This window comes from Sceloporus occidentalis, unplaced genomic scaffold (genome assembly GCF_023333645.1).
Source record: "Sceloporus occidentalis isolate IW3139 unplaced genomic scaffold, rSceOcc1.0.p SCAF_3, whole genome shotgun sequence".
NCBI classification, from domain to species: domain Eukaryota; kingdom Metazoa; phylum Chordata; class Lepidosauria; order Squamata; family Phrynosomatidae; genus Sceloporus; species Sceloporus occidentalis.
This window is the reverse complement of record NW_028316983.1, coordinates 62,299,865-62,317,261: the sequence shown is the minus strand read 5'-3', so window position 1 is coordinate 62,317,261 and position 17,397 is coordinate 62,299,865. Positions and strand designations below refer to the sequence as shown.

The following is a 17,397-nucleotide window of genomic DNA, read 5'->3' as shown; positions in this document are numbered from 1 at the left end:
TCATGCTGCCCCCTAGAGGTAAAATGCATTTTAGCTTACAGTTTTCGGTGGGTCAAAATTCCTAGAGTTACTGATCAGAGTTTGATATGAATCAGAAGTTTGATATGAGTAACATCTGCTGCCTCTGAGCATGATGCCAGTGGCAGCACAAAGATTCATTTTCATTGTGAGGCATTGCTTTTAATTAATTTAATTTTAATTTCTATGCTGTATCTTTGATGGAGTTAGATGCTCAGATTATTGCCCTGTGATGAGAAAAGCTTTTCATCATACCATGATTTCTTTCAACAGAGTATAAGGATCAAAGAGGAAACCATTATCAAAAGACTCAACTTTTATAGAACCCCCTTGGACATTTACAGGGGGGGGTTGGGGGAGGTCATCGTGTGTGCCTTTAAGTTGTTTCTGACTTATGGCAACCCTAAGGTGAAACAAACCCCAAGGGTTTTCTGGGGCTGAGAGCATGTGACCTGGAACTATATTCTTTTTTAAATGGAAGAACTGTACACAGACATTTTACTTAAAAATGCAATCATTCTTAAAATTTTAAACAAAAAATTGCAAATTGTGACCCAATAGTGAGGGTGAATATTTATAGATTGTATACCTTATTGAATCAGTAGTATACTGAAACACCCTGAGCAACTTATCTATGTGACTTGTTGCCAAAGTTCAAAGGTGAGGAAGTGGAGACAACAATTTTGTACTTGTTTCTGTTGAGGAATGAGGTTTGGTCTCACTGTAGTCATACCGGTGGCAGACTCTGACTGTTCCTCTGTTAATAGCATTTCCTCCTGCATATTGCTATCAATTTATGCTTTTTCTCCTTCTCTTCCTCCTCCAGAGATGGTGATATGCTTAGCTGGTGCAATATCTCCACGAGCCACATTGTCCTGCAACAAGAATGGAAAAAAGGACAGCTGCTCTCTCACCTGTGCCTCGAAGGCTCGCTTTCTGCCAGGTAGGTGCACAAATCACCCTTCAGGTACAAAAAGTTCTCAAGGTTTGTAATCTTCCGATACTGAGTCATGATGGGGCCCTCTAACACTCTCACCACCTACTCTATTCTTCACACATGCATATACATTCTCCTTCCCCTGCCCCAAGTGCTTCCATTTTTCTGCTACATTTGGAACCATTTTCAGCCACACATGCTCGTCCTGCAACCATTTCCTTTTCATTCTACTACAGACTATTATTTACTCCCACATCAGGTCCTTAAGCAGCTATAGTTGCCTTAGTGCCAACATTCCTGACCATTCCCCACACTAGAGAGAGCTGATGAGAGCTGAAGTCATGTGGAGGGCACCACTTTCCAGGGGAGCTTTCTCAGAGGTTTGCTAGTTTGATTTTGTTGGCAGTCAATAGTAAGAACAATTGGCAGAGGACTGTTGAGGTGGATTCTGCTGTGTTAGTATAGAGCTTAAATGATGTACAGGACCAGCAGCATTACTTGCTCTCTTTTGGAAGAAGCCATGGTCCCAGCTGGTCCAACTGCTAATTGCAGGCAGCTAACATTGGCAGCTGCTCACCATTTTAATTTGCCACAGAGTCATTTAGCAATGCTATGGCTGAAAATATAGTGGGGAATACAATGGTGCATAACTCCTACATGCAAAGGGGATACTGCAACACTGGTGCTATTGCAGCTTCTTAGTAATGCTGTTCCTACACCAACAGAACTACCAGGTAATTCTTCAGGTAGTACTTTGTCAAAGGCACCCTTGATGCTGGAGGAGGATCAGGTCCTGGAATTATTGTTAATGTGTGAGGAGTAAACATTGGCAGACTAGTTGTTATTAATTTTACCAACTTCCACGTACTTGCATGGGGAGAGCAAATTACTTTCCCCTATTCATCATCATTGAAACATCCTTAATATGAAGACTCTTACAAGCATGTACAATGTGTGCATGTAAGTGCCTTTCATGTGTTCACTGTAGCTCACTCTCAACTAAGACCTGATACAGACTGGCACTTTGTGCTGACCTGTGGGCAGAGTTAGGGTGCAGTGTCCATCTGCTGAATGCCCTAACCCTGTCCCCAGGGCACCATTTTGGTGCAAGCTGGTTTACATGGTGTGCAACATCATGATACCCCTCCAGTGCTTCATCCACATGATGCAGCACCAAAGGGGTGTCAGCGCCAAAGGGGCACTGTCTCGGCTGTGCTGCCCCTTGGAGGCCGCAAAAAGGAGCTCCTTTTTGCGGCTCCTTTTTACACTTTCCAGAAGCCAGATCAAGGCCATGGCGTGAGGTTGCCATGGCCCCGATCCAGCCATTAAAGGGTCAGTTTTAGACCCTAAGTGCAGATAGAATAGAATGCAGGCAATTTTTATTATTCCTGGATTTCTCAATGCCAACAGCTATCTTAATATTTTTAATGCTTGTTGATTTAGTACACTTCTAATTGCCCATAACTCAACTCAACTACATGAGAATCTTGGTGGTCCAATTTTGCCAGATAATTTTAGGGGTCCTCAGGACCCTTCCCCCCCCCTTAATAGTGCAGGGGCTCAAGCCCTCCTCTTGGTTCTAGGATCCATGGAGAAAAACCTTCCAGCACAGTGTTCTCCTCTTCCCCATGGTTTAAAATATATAGGGTTTTATATGCCATGGACAGGTGGATACCTACCCCATTCCACTCAAGTTATCCCAAAAGGAAAGGTATTCATTGACCTTCCAGTATCCTTACCCCCTAAATACTAAGTATATCATTCCTGCAATTCAACAATGCTGCTGCTTAGAGCTTGGAAATAATTTTTTATCACGAGTCCCAGAATCCCCCAGTCAGCATAGCCATTCATCAAGCTGGCTGGAGGATTCTGGAAGCTGTAGTTCAAAATAATAATGTTTCAAAGCTCTGTTCCTGTTAATAGATGAATTGGGTTTACTATTTTTCATGCATTTATCTCTGGCTCACCCTGCCTGTAACAGTCATGTGTGATTTGACTCATGTATGCCCTCCCCTCTCCCTGGGCCTTGGGAATTTGTTGAATCTATTCAGACTCTGGCATCAGCTGGGTTCCTTTGATGTGTTTTTACTGCACTGGGATTCCTTTGGAGTGTTGTTTATCCTTTCTGAATGCAAGTAATAAAAATAACATCATAATAGTTTCTGGGTACTTTCTTCCACGTGATCAACTGACAAGATCAGGCTTGGGCCAGCCTTACAAAATACATTCAAGGTTTGCAAATGCATGCAGGCCCATGCAGGCAAGCATTTGGAATTATCTGACCATAGATTTCCAGTGATCTTGAGTTGCTTCTTTCTCTGCAGAGTCTGACAACACCTATACAGTCAGCTGTGGGACCCCAATCCTGCGGCAGGGACCTCCACCTAGGTCCAGCAATGGCAGCCATCCCTGTGTTGGTAAGCTTGGTCTCTTGAGCCGTCAGAGTTCCTCCCTAGACCTAGTTGGCTCCCCTGATGCTTAGCACCTGACTTTTCTTTTAGAGACTGTCACTACTCCAATCAAACAAAAGGCTTCCTTCAAAATCAAAGATGCTAAATGCCACCTGCATCCACGCATGAAAGGCAAACAGGATGAGCTGATCAGGAATAGTGCACTAGGTGAGGTGATTCCTCTTTTGTATGTCTTTTCACATACCTCCATTGAGTATTTCCAACCTTTAATTCATAACAAAACTAAGGAATTTTGTGGCACCTAAAATACTGAAATGTTTTATTTGGCATGAGACTTTATGGACTGTACCTCTCATCATCATATGCAAAGTGGGCTGAGAAAACATCTGGTGAAATGTATTTGTTGTAATATTTTGTGGACAGTAGCCTGCTTCAGGGAAGGGATGTGTTGTGTTCAGTCATTCATATTCAGGAAAAACAAATGATTTAATAAATTTTCTCTCCATTGTTAGATGTTTTGAAAAACTATGCAGATTTCAATGAGGTCTTATGTAGATAAAGGAGAAGAGTCCTTTAATAGCCATAATTTTAAAAAATGAAACCACCTGTCAGGTTTCAGAGAGATGCTGTTGAAAGAATATTGAACCTGTACCATTTCTATTAGGTGGACCAGCTTCTTGCTCAGATTGCCAGGTGACTTTTGTGAACCTAAAGTGTGATTCATCAAAGAAAGGCAAAGGGCGCCGGGCTCGAAACTCTCCCAACAAGGAGGTGACACGCATTACGTTGGAGTTTGAAGCTGAAATCAAACCTGAAGAGATCACGGGTAAGGATGGTAACTGAGAAGCTTGGCTTCCCCAAAAGGGACCAGGGTGATTGGTATTTAAGGTAAAATGATCATGTTTTCTAAAATATACACATTTATGAAACACCCTAACCCTGTGGTTCTCCAGGGTTTTTTGTTTTTTTAGGGCATTTCTATACTGCTCAATAGCCAGAGATATCTACTGATTCACAAAAAGCATGAGATACATAGAGTGACATGGTGTAAAATGTTAAATAAGCCAAAACAGCCACAGAATAAAACCAACAAAAACCTATAAAAAAGCAACATTGTTAAATTATTGTGTTATACATTTTCATTTTAAAACGTATTGCAGCTAAAAAAGTATTTTAATGTAAAAGAAAATAGCTATTTGTGGAATAATGAAATGGCATTGATTACAAGTTATAATGAATGTTTGCTCCACTCTAAAAGGCCCTATCCACCCACTGCAGTCATATTGTGCCATATTGTACATAGCAAGAAATGCAATAGTTCCAGTAGTGTGGAAACTCCATTGCAATTCCTCCTATAGCTCACAAAAGAAGATTTATTTGGTAGCACTAGGAGTCATCTATCTAGAAGTAGCCTCAGTCAAAACAGATCACAAGGTTAGAAGCCAAAGAGGCCTGATTTTCCAAGGATGCCTGTCTCAGAGCATAGGAAGTGAAACTGGTAGGTCTGCCCTCACTGTGCATTGCTAAAAGACTGTACAAAATTTCAGTGCAACTATCTCATGTGGTCATTGTTATTTTGCTGGATACATTCACTTGTTCACCAATCAGTGGCGGAGGAAATTTAAAGGGATCATGAGAACCAGTACAGCGTAGTGGTTTGAGCACTGGAATTAGACTGGGGACTGGGATTCAAATCCTCACTCAGCCATGGAAAGCCCCTGGGTGGCTTTGGGCAAGTCATGCTCTCTCAGCTGTAAAGAAAGATAATGGCAAACCCCTTCTGAACTAATATTAGTAAGAAAAACTTGGGATAGGGTTGTTCCATGGCTGCTATCAGTTGAAAACGACTTGAAGGCACACAATAACAAGAACAATAAATGCAATTGCAGATGTTGGAGAACTACAAGTGTTCAAAGCTCCTGGGCCTTTGTCCTCTTGCCTTTGGAAATGTGTGTCCTGTTTCAGTCATTGTGGATATTCACTAGGAGCCACATGGTAAACAAGCAGCAAACTGACTGCCTTTATAATATGTGAATATGAACCCAGAGCAGACTGCAGTATTGCACTGCTGAACTGTGATAGATAACATTTGAAGCTGCCATAATTTGTCTTCATTTGCTGCTGCTGGCTCTCCAGACTCTCTGCCAGAAGTCATTCCCTAGAGCTGCTTCCTGAAATCCTTTATAATTGGATATGCTGGGAATTAAATCTCAGATTGAATCTTTGGTGTGCAAAACATGTGTTCTTCAGTTCTAAGTCATGGGCCTTTCCCTGTATTGTTTTTATTGCTTTTTATCCTTTTGAAATATACATTTTAAGTTGTTTCATATTGTTAATAGTGTAATTCTATTCTAATGTTGACTTTTAATAGGTTTTAACTGTATTGTCATCATTTTAATTTGCAAGCTGCCTTGAGTCCTAATAGTGAGGGAAAGGCAGGAGTAAATAGACTTGATGATGATGATGATACTTCAGTATACATTGCTGAGGGAATGGCAGCTTTTGCTGTTGTGTGGCTTCAAATAGTTTCTGACCCTAAGGTAAACCTTTCATGGGGTTTTCTTCGCAAGGTTTGTTCAGACAGGGTTTGCCTTTGCCTTTGCCTTCCTCTGAGGGTGAAAGAGAGTGACTTCTCTAAGATCATCCATGGTTTTTTATGGCTGTGTGGGGATTCGAACACTGGTCCCCAGAGTTGTAGTCCTACACTCAAACCACTGTACCATGCTGGCTATCATGAATGGTGGCTGGCAGGGTCATAAGACTACCTTTGGAAATTACCTTTCATGCTATGGCTAAGTAACAGCATAGTCCCCTTCCCTTGTCTCCAGCTAGTTGCAATCTGAACTGTGTCCGGCAGAAGGTGGAGAAAAAACTGAAGTCAGCCATCAAAGCCCTGAAGAAATCCATAAACCAGGAACGGTTCCTGATCCGCTTTTCAGGAATGGAATATGAAGTGGCACGGAAGCTGAGCATGACTCCTGAAAGGCAGGAGAGCTGTGGGCCAGGGCAACAGAGACTGGGATCCAAGTGTGGTAAGGAAACAAGTTGAGTCCCAAGGGAGTGAGCAAACTAAGACCATTTACAGATTAACTACAAGCCTTTAGTGCTACGCTGCTGCTCTGATGCCCTTGTTGCCAACTCTAACATCTGTGGCAGCCGCATGTGCTTATAGACAATAAATACAGTTACTGTGGTCAAACTGGGCAAGTGGGAATCCAAAGGACAAGTGATATCTTGAGCATTGTTTTTTTACTTGTGTCACTAGCAGATTTGCCTCTCTCTTAGTTAGCTGCCTGCAAGGAACATATTACCATGGCCAGATGGAGCAGTGCGTCTCTTGCCCTCCAGGGACCTACCAGGAGAAAGAAGGCCAGCTCTCTTGTGACCTTTGCCCTGGAAGTGATGGTTATGGGCCAGCTGGAGCAACAAATATAAGCACCTGTGCAGGTACAGGGATGAGCTGCAAGGTACCTTAAGTCTATAGCCAAGATTCAGTACCCTAGTAGACTTTGAAAAATTGCCCCAGAGGAGGCACCAGTAGGGCTACGAGAAATTCAGCCAAGACACCAAGGACATAAACCTCCAGGAGAAATCTTCACCTGTCATAAAAATAAATTGGTGCAGTTAGCTAAATATAACAGACACTGGAACCTTGTATTGCTGTTGTTTTGTTAAACATGAAAAATATTTTTTAAAAATAATAGTGCTAGTAATTGGGAGCCATAGCAAAAGAAATAGAATTAATGGGCCGGTACACACAGGCCGCAAAACGCCGGTCTTCTTTGCTGCATAGCATTGCTGCAGCAACCAAATGGGGCGGCAACGATGCACAGCAGCAACCTAGAGCGGCTCCTTTTTTGCAGCGTCATAAGGGCTGCAACGCATCCCTATGATGCCTCTTCCTCCCAGAGCAGTTTGGGTGCTCGGGCTCCCGCATGTCATGGATGCACGCCCCGTGTGGGCAGGGCCTTGTAATCATGGTGGCGCCCACATGTCCTAGGGCTCGGGAGTGTGCAGTTGCTGCGCTCTCCCGAGGCGTAGTTTTGGCCCCATGACGGTGCTTCCCGCCCACCTGTACTGAGCCAATAACATCCAAAAACGTAGTCATGTAGTGCTTCTTTGCTGTTTCCTTCCACATGAAAACAGGGCCACTAGTTTGCAAGTAGTTACACTAAACTTAAATATTTCATTCAGGATACATTTGTAAAAGACCCAGGGTTGGTGGTTTTATATTTGAACATCTGGCATGGTGGCTGCTGCAACCTACGGTTTACTACAAAAATATCTTAGTGTTGTCTCTTGAAAAAAAGACTCTTGTGGAGGTATAGCTGTAACATATTCCAGACTATGTCCTAGTTCTATGAAAAATGGCAAGTTAGTATCCCTTGACTTTAGGGCAAGCTGGGCAACAGAGAGAAGTGTGCCATGCAGATACACTGGTGCCTCGGGATACGAAATGATCGGGTTACGAAATTTCCGGGATACGAAAAAGTTGGATTGGCAAAAACTGTTTCGGGTTACGAAATATTTTTCGGGTTACGAAATTCATTTCGGCGCGAAATTCAAATGCTGCAAAGTGCAGCTATAGGCTTTCCAGTGCTAACGGATTATTTTTCGGGTTACGAAATTTTCGGGTTACGAAAGGAATGGCGGAACGAATTAATTTCGTAACCCGAGGCACCAGTGTATACAGGATTCTTTCCCTGTTAATACTATTCCCTGTTAATACTTCTGGTAGTTCCTCTGAAATTATAAATTCTTCTACAACACTTCAACAAGTGAAATAATTATCTAGTTTTAGGAACTCCCACTCAGTAGTTCAGCTTTATGGCCCAGTTTATCCAAACTGGTTCACTATCAGGACTTGGATAAATGGCTTTTCTCCTTCACACGATGGCATGATTACATTCCAGTGCAGAGGCACAGTTGTTGCCTTAGGCAACAAGATCTGGGATGGTGAATGGCTCCCATGGGCATCTCTCATGGGTCCACAGCTTAGAGTGCATGTTGCATGCAGCTGGTACTTTAGAAGCAACATCTGAGAGAAGGGTTATTTCATTTGGTCCAATGAGTATCTCTTTCTTCTGCATGACCAACAGGTCAGTGCCCCCCTGGTCAGTATTCTGTAGATGGTTTCAGACCCTGCCAGCAGTGTCCACGCGGCACCTACCAGCCTGAAGCTGGCCGAGCTTTGTGTTTCCATTGTGGTGGCGGGTTGAATACCAAGCATGATGGAGCCTTTTCTTTCCAAGACTGTGATACAAAAGGTATGCCTGCGGCAGCAGTTGAGTCTGAAAGTACATATTGTTCCTTTACCACTGTCAAAGGGAAGGGTAGAGCGCTGGTAACCTATTTCCCTCAACTCATCTTGTCTACAGTGTATTGAATATTGATGCCTGAGCAGCAGAGCCTTTTGTAGTTTGATTATACCATCCAAATTATGCTAGCACTTGAGATTTTTCAGTAGTTTGTCAGGATAATGCATTTAGAGATGAAAATACTGAAGCGTAGCATGCTGGCTAAGAGATTAATCTGTGAACCACAATGTCCCTAGTTTGAATCTCACATCTGCCATGAACTCAGAAGATGGACTGAAGCCACTCTTCCTCATTTTCCATTTGCTTTCTTCCATCTATACCAGTGATGGCGAACCTTTTCTAGTTCGCATGCCGGAGGTGGGGCTTCTACCCCCAGGATGGGGGCTGGGTGCTAGGGGCGGGGTTCCTGCCCCCATGGGGTGGAGTTTCTGTCCCCCTTTTCAGAGGGAGAGAGCATCTGGCTCCTTCCCCCGGCATTTGCCGGCCTCTGATGGGCCCCTTTGGGACTCTCGGAGACCAGCAAATGGGCCTTGGAGGACAGTGTGCTGTCCTCCAGGTTTTGCCGGCCTCTGAGAGTCCCTTTGGGGCCGTAAGAGGCTGGCAAACAGTCCTTGGAGGACGGCGCCCAGCGGCAGGAGCCGTTGGGCTCTGTCCTCCGGGGTTTGCCGGCCTCTGAGAGTCCCTTTGGGGCCGTCAGAGGCCAGCAAACAGTCCTCGGAGGACGGTTCCAAGGGACCCGTTCACTCCGAGGAAAGGGAGGCCGAGGAGAAGGGGACTGGGCATGCGTCCCAGGTCTTTTCCTTTGGCCCCTTCCTTCGGCCGAATGGGCCCCAAGGGGCCCGTTCGGCCAAAGGGAAGGGCTTGGGCACCCGTCCCAGGCCCTTCCCTTCAGCCCCTTCCTTTGGCGAAACAGGCTCCAAGGGGCCCGTTCGGCCGAAGGAAGGGGCTTGGGCACGCCACCGTCCTGGGTTCCCCCATGGCCCTTCCAGCCCCAGATCTCTCTCTCCGGAGGGAGGTCTGGGGCTAGAAGGGCCGCGATGGAGCCCAGGACTCATCTCGCTGCCATCCTGGGCTCTTTCATGGCCCTTCCAGCCCCAGATCTCTCTCTTCGGAAGGTGGTCTGGGGCAGGAAGAGCCGTGACGGAGACCAGGACCCAGCACGCTGCTGTCCTGGGCTTTTTTGCGGCCTTTCCTACCCCAGATCTCTCTCTCAGGAGAGAGGTCTGGGGGAGGAAGGGCCCCTGACAGAGCCCGGACATGGCATGCCGCCACTGCTCCTCCTCAGGGGCCTTTCCCTGCCCCCAGCTGTCTTTCTGGAGACAGTTGGAGGCTGGGAAAGGTCTCTGAGGAGGAGCACCTGGCATGCGCCATTTGCTCCGCCTCCTCCTCGACCCTTTCCCAGCCTCCAGTTGTCTCCAATAGAAAACTGAAGGCCGGGAAAAGGCTGGAAGAAGGAGCCAGACGTGTGCACCTGTGGCTCCTTCCCTCCAGTGCCATTTTCTGCCTTCCCTCTGTCTCCAAGAGACAGTGGGTGGTTGGAAAATGGCGGGGAGAAGGAGGAACAGGCACGCGTGTGCCTGTTTCTCCTTCCCCCGGTCCCCGTGCCCGGTGAAACTGCCTGGAGTGCCACTTCTGGCATGCGTGGCATAGGTTTGCCATCACGGATCTATAACATGGGGTATAATAATACTATCTTCACTTAAACATGGTGGTTTTACAATGTGATAATACATGGGAAGCACTTTGAACACTTGAAGATGTTAATACAAATATGTTGTTGCTGAAAAAAATTATAAATAGGACACCTATGATAGAAAGCATTTTTAATTGCAGAATATTGATCCCATATGTCAAATGAGAAAAGTTATTACTTGGGTCCATATTCAGACATAATTAACACCATGTTCTCTCTCTCTCTCTCTCTCTCTCTTGTATGTGTATAAAATCAGAAGGCAAAGAGAGAATCATCAGGCATTTCAATTCACTTGTAGGAGTAATCTTCAGCTATTATATTAATTTTTGTCAACAATATCTCAACATAACTAGTGCAATAGAATTTGGAAATTGGTTCTCTTATAGAAAGTAACATACTAAATTAGACAAGTGAAGGAACACATAAATGATGATTTTCTGAGACTGTGCAGTTGGCCTTATCAAGCATCTAAACCACAAGGATCAGAATAAGTAGTACACTCATATTGTATAGTAATTTATGAACAGTACATAATTTATAACAAATAATATCCACATTTTGAGGGTTTTTTTTAAAAAAACTATTCCCTGATGTAGCTAGTGTATATCTTTCTATTAGAGCCAGCGTTATGTAGTGGTTTGAGTGGTGGACTAGGACACTGGGAGACCAGGGTTCAAACCCCCCCCCCCTCAGCCACGGAAATTCATTGAGTAACCTTGAACAAGATACTGTCTCAGCCTCAGAGGAAGACAAGGGCAAACCCTCTCTGAACAAATTCTGCCAAGAAAACCCTGTGATAGGTTTGTTTTAGGGTCCCTATAGGTCAGAAGTGACATGAAGGCACACAATGACAACATCATTTCTATTTCTGTAATAATTTATTGTTATAAATGTTATAGATATTTGTTTTTGATTATTTTTAAAGGCTATTATATTCATATGGAATTCCTGCATAATTAGTGAGGATATGCTATCATCAACATTGCTAGCACATTTAATATCCCAAGTGACCTTTAAGTTACAGTAATGTTTGCTGGTCTTCTTCAAAAAAAAGTGTAATGCCCTTGACATTTTTCTTTTCTCTTCAACATATAGTTCAGTGCTCCCCAGGCCATTATTATAATACCACTGTCCATCGCTGCATCCGCTGTGCTATAGGCACCTACCAGCCAGACTTTCGCCAAAACTATTGCATCACATGCCCTGGAAATACCACCACGGACTTTGATGGCTCAACTTCTGTGTCACAATGCAAAAGTATGATTTGTTCTCTCTAAATAATGTAGAAATTGAGTGGAGGAAAGAATGTGAACTTATTACTGTTATGTATAGATGTGACTCACTGGAACTACCTTGGTTTCTTTGCGGTCCTCCTGTTTTTTCTTATGAAAATAAACTTGTCTCCTGTTCCTCAGGACACAAATCTGTGGACAAATATATGCTGTCAAAAGCAGTGTCCCAGCTTACCCTTGACAGCCAGTTAAGCTCTGTTCCCTACTCATATCCTAGTCATCTCTGTGTTTTCTTGCAGACCGTCAATGTGGAGGCGAGCTAGGCGAGTACACTGGTTACATTGAGTCTCCTAATTACCCAGGAAATTACCCTGCAAATGTGGAGTGCACTTGGAATATCAACCCTCCTCCGAAGCGCAAGATTCTTATTGTAGTGCCTGAAATTTTCCTGCCATCTGAGGATGAATGTGGGGATGTCCTGGTTATGCGGAAAAACTGTAGGTAACCGAATGCTGTGTTGAAGGTATGAAGAGGATAGTAGGGTGATGGGAATGAGTCTAGGCTTTCTTCCAGCATTCTGGACTAAAGGAACCTTGGGGAATAGGGGAGACATTATCTCCCTGTCAGCTCCAGTAAGTGATCAAGCCAAGTGATCTGTGTTTGCCATGGTGATGGATGGAGAGTAGTATTGATTTATTTTGCATCTAAATAATTGAAGACCAAGTCAGGTCAGCAGCTTTATAGTATCAGTTGTCACAGATCCCTGGAATCTATAATGCTATCTGCAGTGATGCTGCTGCAGAGCAGTAGTGAACAAACCAGCAACTCCTTCCTCCAAGAAACTGTTCAAAGAGTTTAAATACAAGCAGGCTGCTAGACTCTCCAGTGCAACACTTATTAAAAATTTGCTTGTTTTGACTATAGCTCTGAGAATTCTTCAGCCAGCATGCAACTGGTCATGATTTTGGGAGTTGTAATCCATAAAAGTGATTTTTCGAAGCTCTGCTGCAGATTGAGACTTCTAATTAGAAATGTTCCTTTCTGCTTATATCATTCTTGCATACAGAAATGAGGAACTGCAAACATTTTCTCCCTACTCGACAAGAGTTATAAGAGTCTTTGTGCATTTTCAGGATTTTTGTCATTTTAAAAGTCATTTGTATAAAAGAAATGTAGGGTTGTGTGCAAAAACAACATTTTACACATACAAATGTGATTTTTTTAAATGAAAAACACATTATCTTATACATACTACCTATTTATATGTACACAACCCCTCCAATATTCTGCACATGTGAAATTTTCTTAAAACACTACTAAACTGTTATTATTATTGTTATTATTATTATTAATGGTATTTATACCCCGCCCTTCAGCCCTAAAGGCTATAAGAGCGGCTTGTTGTTGTTGTTGTTGTTGTGTGCCTTCAAGTCATTTCTCACTTATGGCGACCCTAAGTTGATCCTATTGCAGGAATTTCTGGGCCTGTGAGCATGTGATTTGCCTATGTTCACCCAGTGGGTTTCTATAGCCAAGGAGGGAATCGGATCCTGAATTGTAGTCCAATGTTCAAATCCCTGCACCACCCTGGCTCTCCACTCCTAAATTACACCCCCCTCCCCCATATCAGCATTGCCCACTCTCTGAGTGTGAACAGAAAAAAAAATGCAAGTATTCTTCATATGCCTATTCCTGATGCCTCATAGTGCTGACAGCCTGGCTGCCCTGTGAGCTATTGAGGTAGGTGCATATATTTGATTCCTCTGGACTGAGTGAGCTAAAAGAAAGTTTTAAAAGGCCTTAAAAATAAGCTTTAAAAGAAAGCTTTAAAAGTATTTCCCCCAAAAGGGAAATTCTTAAACTAAGAATTGGGCTGTTCTTAAACTAATACCACAAACAGAATGTAGACTGCACAGCCTGTGCTGATCTTATACTTGTCCCATTCTTCCATGTTGATGGACAAGGAATGCACATTTTCCTTTCTGCACCCTTCAAGAGGATTGTTGTGCCCTCCTGCCTGGGGAAATTTTCCAGCTGAATTTGGGCAGTGTGCAGTTTGCAAGTAACTCCTATCATTCCCTAGCAACATAGCCAGTTGTGAAAAATGCTGGACAAGTGCAGCCTAGCAATACTTGGAAGGTTACACTTTGCCCAGCTCTGTAATAGGTGCTGCACATTACTTCAGTGCTTTCAGGTTTTTAATGTGAAATTTCCATGCCTCACCCATAGGATTTTAGTGAGGATAGATTATTATGTTTTTGATTTGCAACTCCCTGTATTTTTCCATTGCTTCTTTTATCTTTTTTCTTTTTGCAGAAGGTTGGGGAGTTGTCTGCACAATCTATTTTATTTGGTAATGCTAAAAGCCCTGTGTCTGGAGGCACCCTCAGCAGTTTCACTCTCTTTCATTATGCATTCCCTGCCTGTAGGAAGTGTGATTTTGTTGTGCCAGCAAATATGATCCCCATGCCTCCATTCCATATATTTGAGTCTTCAGAGGTAGTCCCTAAGTAAATGGATCTGCAGTTCTTTAGTTCAAGCCTAAATAGCCTTTTTAGAGATTTTGTCTTAAGTGGACAAAGGACATAACCATGTCCTGAGTTACAGTACCTGTCCTTGGAAAGAGACTGGAGAATGGAGTTCTGCACCTACTTTTAGCTCAGAATTTCATCAATTATGGGTCAAAAGAAGCTGCTTAAATTACTGGTGTCTCTTTCCTGCCCCAGCTGTTTAATTCAGTATTTCTGAGAATGAGATGTCTGTATGATATTGGAAAACACATGGTCTTGTTGTGTTCTACCCTATAGCCTCTCCTTCCTCAATCACAACCTACGAGACATGCCAGACCTATGAGAGACCCATAGCCTTCACTGCTAGGTCACGAAAACTGTGGATCAACTTTAAAACTAGTGAAGCCAACAGCGCTAGAGGTTTCCAGATCCCATATGTCACTTATGATGGTAAGTAGGAGGAAGTTAGTGTTGTAGGTGAGTGCACAATCTGCAGTGCGCAGCTGTTCCTAGGAAAATATCTCTGGAGGATGGAGTCTGACAGCATGTCCAGGTCCTGCCTCTGACATCACTCCCAATTTCATCTGATTTCCTAAGCTAAGTGAGACTGGTTAGTAGTTGGATGTGGCACGACTTGGGAATACTAGGGATCTCCAGGCTCTCAACTAGGAAAGAAACCTGACTGAAACCCTGGAAAGTCATTGCCAATCAGAATTGTCAATACTGGCCCCACTCCATAATGTACATCCATTGAAGCCTGCACTCCTGCAAGGCCTGCACACAAGCAATTCTATATGTAGAGGCATATGCAGGTTTCTGTGCTAAACACACAGATTTTGGGAAGCAGGTTTGCTATGTATCTTGGGATAAGCCAGAAAGTGTGGCCCTGCTTTGTCCTCCATGTGTCAACCTGCACTTGGAGGATGTCTGAATTGGTCAAGGGTGTGAGGTCAAAGCATAATTAAAAATAGGACCAGTTTCATTAGGCAAAAATAGGCAGTTTGATTAAAGGCCACAGAAATCTTACATCGACCCACAAAGCCACCTTCTGTGCTTTTCAGTTAGTTTAGTCAACTCTTTGTACCTCTCTCCCAGTTCTGAGTTCTGGAACAATCATGAGCCCTCTAGATAATAAATATACAATATTTATTATATTGCATCTGAAACCATTAAAAAAAAAACCCTTAATATGGTTGGGAAGCCTCTTCCATCCTTCTAACATGCCAGCCTTTGGGTGTTTTCTGCACTTCTTCAAGTTGGCCCATAAGTCCTTGAAATTCTTGGCCTTTGAGTCTCATAGGTCAGGCTTAGCATTGTCATCATCATCTCTCTTTTCCTGACCTGCATTAGAATGGACAGACCCCCCCCTCCAAAAAAGTCCCTAACTAATTGTCCAGTTATCACTTGAAGCTTCCAGGATGATACTGGTGCAATTCTGAAACATGGAATTGTAAGCTGTCCTATGAATTTAGGAATTTAAGAGAAATAAAAAATGTCCTGCTCCAAAAACAGTGGCAAGTTTACACATTCCTTTTTAATAAAGCTATTAAATAATGTGTGCGTGTATTGATGAACTTACTAATGGCATTTCTTCACTCAGTAACTACCAGACCTTTTCTCTCTCAACAATGCAGAGGATTATGAACAACTGGTGGAGGACATTGTTCGAGATGGCAGACTATATGCTTCTGAAAACCATCAAGAAATACTGAAGGCAAGGCTGTTTTTTTGCATTATCGGGATTGGATATCACTGAGTGATAGAGCATATTCTCAGTGTTCTCATGGATCTCTGCTTTAAAAAGATCTCACGGAGCAGAACTAGTTAATATTTCTCTACTTGAGAACTTTAGAGAGCTGTTTACAGCAGACGGGAAATTCCCAATCCAGACTGGGGATCCTAGCTCTGCTTTTGAAAAAATAAGTAAAAGTAGCTAGCCATAAGCACACTTTATAAAACACATGCTTAACATTACATGGAAACTGGCCCCAAAAGTGATGCATTTTCCCCAGATGCATATTTCCAAGAAGATGCACAGTGGATATGGGTTAACATCACATCACTGTGACTCTCTTTGAATAGGTGTCACTTACCAGCAGCCTACCAAGAGCAAAAAGGGCTTGTTCCCATTAGGATTTAAACTGATTTGCTGATCGGTTTATATGTGCGTCATTCACACTGGAAACAGTTTCAGACCTGTGTGAAGTCGAAGGCTTTCATGACCGGCATCCATGGTTTTTTTTTTTTTTGGGGGGGGGGGGTTTTCAGGCTATGTGGCCATGTTCTAGAAGATTTTCTTCCTGATGTTTCACCAGCATCTGTGGCTAGCATCTTCAGAGAAAATGTTTCTCTGAAGATGCCAGCCACAGATGCTGGTGAAACGTCAGGATGAAAATCTTCTAGAACATGGCCACATAGCCCAAAAAAACCCACAAAAAACTACAGTTTCAGACCTGATAGCATTCCTTTTCAAGCGTAGAGAATCAAGATGAAGTGAGGCAAATGTAAAAGAATCGGTTTTTGTGAAGACGGATCATTTGTTGGTTCTTTTGAAAAGAATTGGTTTGCAAGTGTATTCAACAAATGGGAATGACTGTTCAGATTTGAATTGCTTCACATTGGTGGAGAGGGTTGGCAGAGGGTTGTAACCCATCCCAAAAAAAACAAACAAACATAAAGCAAGTATGTTGGAGTATAGAGAACCAGCGTGGCATAGTGGTCTGAGTATTGGCAGGGACTCCCAAAAGCAGTGGCTATCCCAGTAAAACTTTAAGGAAGGAGCGACCCACGACACACACACCCAGGAGAAGTCAAGAACCCAGAGCAACTACAGACATCCCTATAAGACCTCTCCAAAAGAGGTGTCCCTCATTTCTATCCATGCCAAGGGGGCCCCCCACTTCCCTCTTCAACTCACCATCTGAAAGCACATCTCTATGCACAACAAAAGGCAGGGGCCCACCAAAAGTGGTGGATGCCCCAGAAAGACCTTGGGGAAGGAGTGACCCAAGAGCCCCCCCCCCCCCGTAAAAGTCAGGAACCCAGAGTAACTGGAGACCACCCTAAAAGACCCTCTAAAATCCTCCTCATTTCTGCCAAGCCAAGAGGGTCCCCCTTCCCTCTCCAACTTACTATCTGGGAGGATAAGGGTCTCCCTTGCAGCTCGAGCAAAGTGCTTTAAGGAGGGAAGAAGGGAAGGGTAGGGAGGCGAGTCCTAATGCCTGGGGTGATACCTGAGCTGCTTGTCATCAGGGGAAGGTGGAAACCGGGGGGGGGGG

The 17,397-nt window shown here is 43.6% G+C and overlaps 1 protein-coding gene across 3 annotated transcripts in view; it reads left to right on the top strand.

Annotated features, from left to right (window-relative positions):
* Positions 1 to 17,397, top strand: part of SCUBE3 (signal peptide, CUB domain and EGF like domain containing 3) — a 178,637-nt gene that overhangs the window by 156,360 nt on the left and 4,880 nt on the right. For all 3 annotated transcript variants that reach the window (XM_089514675.1, XM_089514674.1, XM_089514676.1), the window contains 11 exons: positions 845 to 961; positions 3,280 to 3,372; positions 3,457 to 3,573; positions 4,031 to 4,192; positions 6,195 to 6,398; positions 6,652 to 6,813; positions 8,466 to 8,633; positions 11,473 to 11,634; positions 11,909 to 12,106; positions 14,417 to 14,569; positions 15,754 to 15,833. In XM_089514675.1, the coding sequence (XP_089370801.1) occupies positions 845 to 961; positions 3,280 to 3,372; positions 3,457 to 3,573; positions 4,031 to 4,192; positions 6,195 to 6,398; positions 6,652 to 6,813; positions 8,466 to 8,633; positions 11,473 to 11,634; positions 11,909 to 12,106; positions 14,417 to 14,569; positions 15,754 to 15,833 (1,616 nt within the window). The remainder of the gene's footprint in view (positions 1 to 844; positions 962 to 3,279; positions 3,373 to 3,456; positions 3,574 to 4,030; positions 4,193 to 6,194; positions 6,399 to 6,651; positions 6,814 to 8,465; positions 8,634 to 11,472; positions 11,635 to 11,908; positions 12,107 to 14,416; positions 14,570 to 15,753; positions 15,834 to 17,397) is intronic.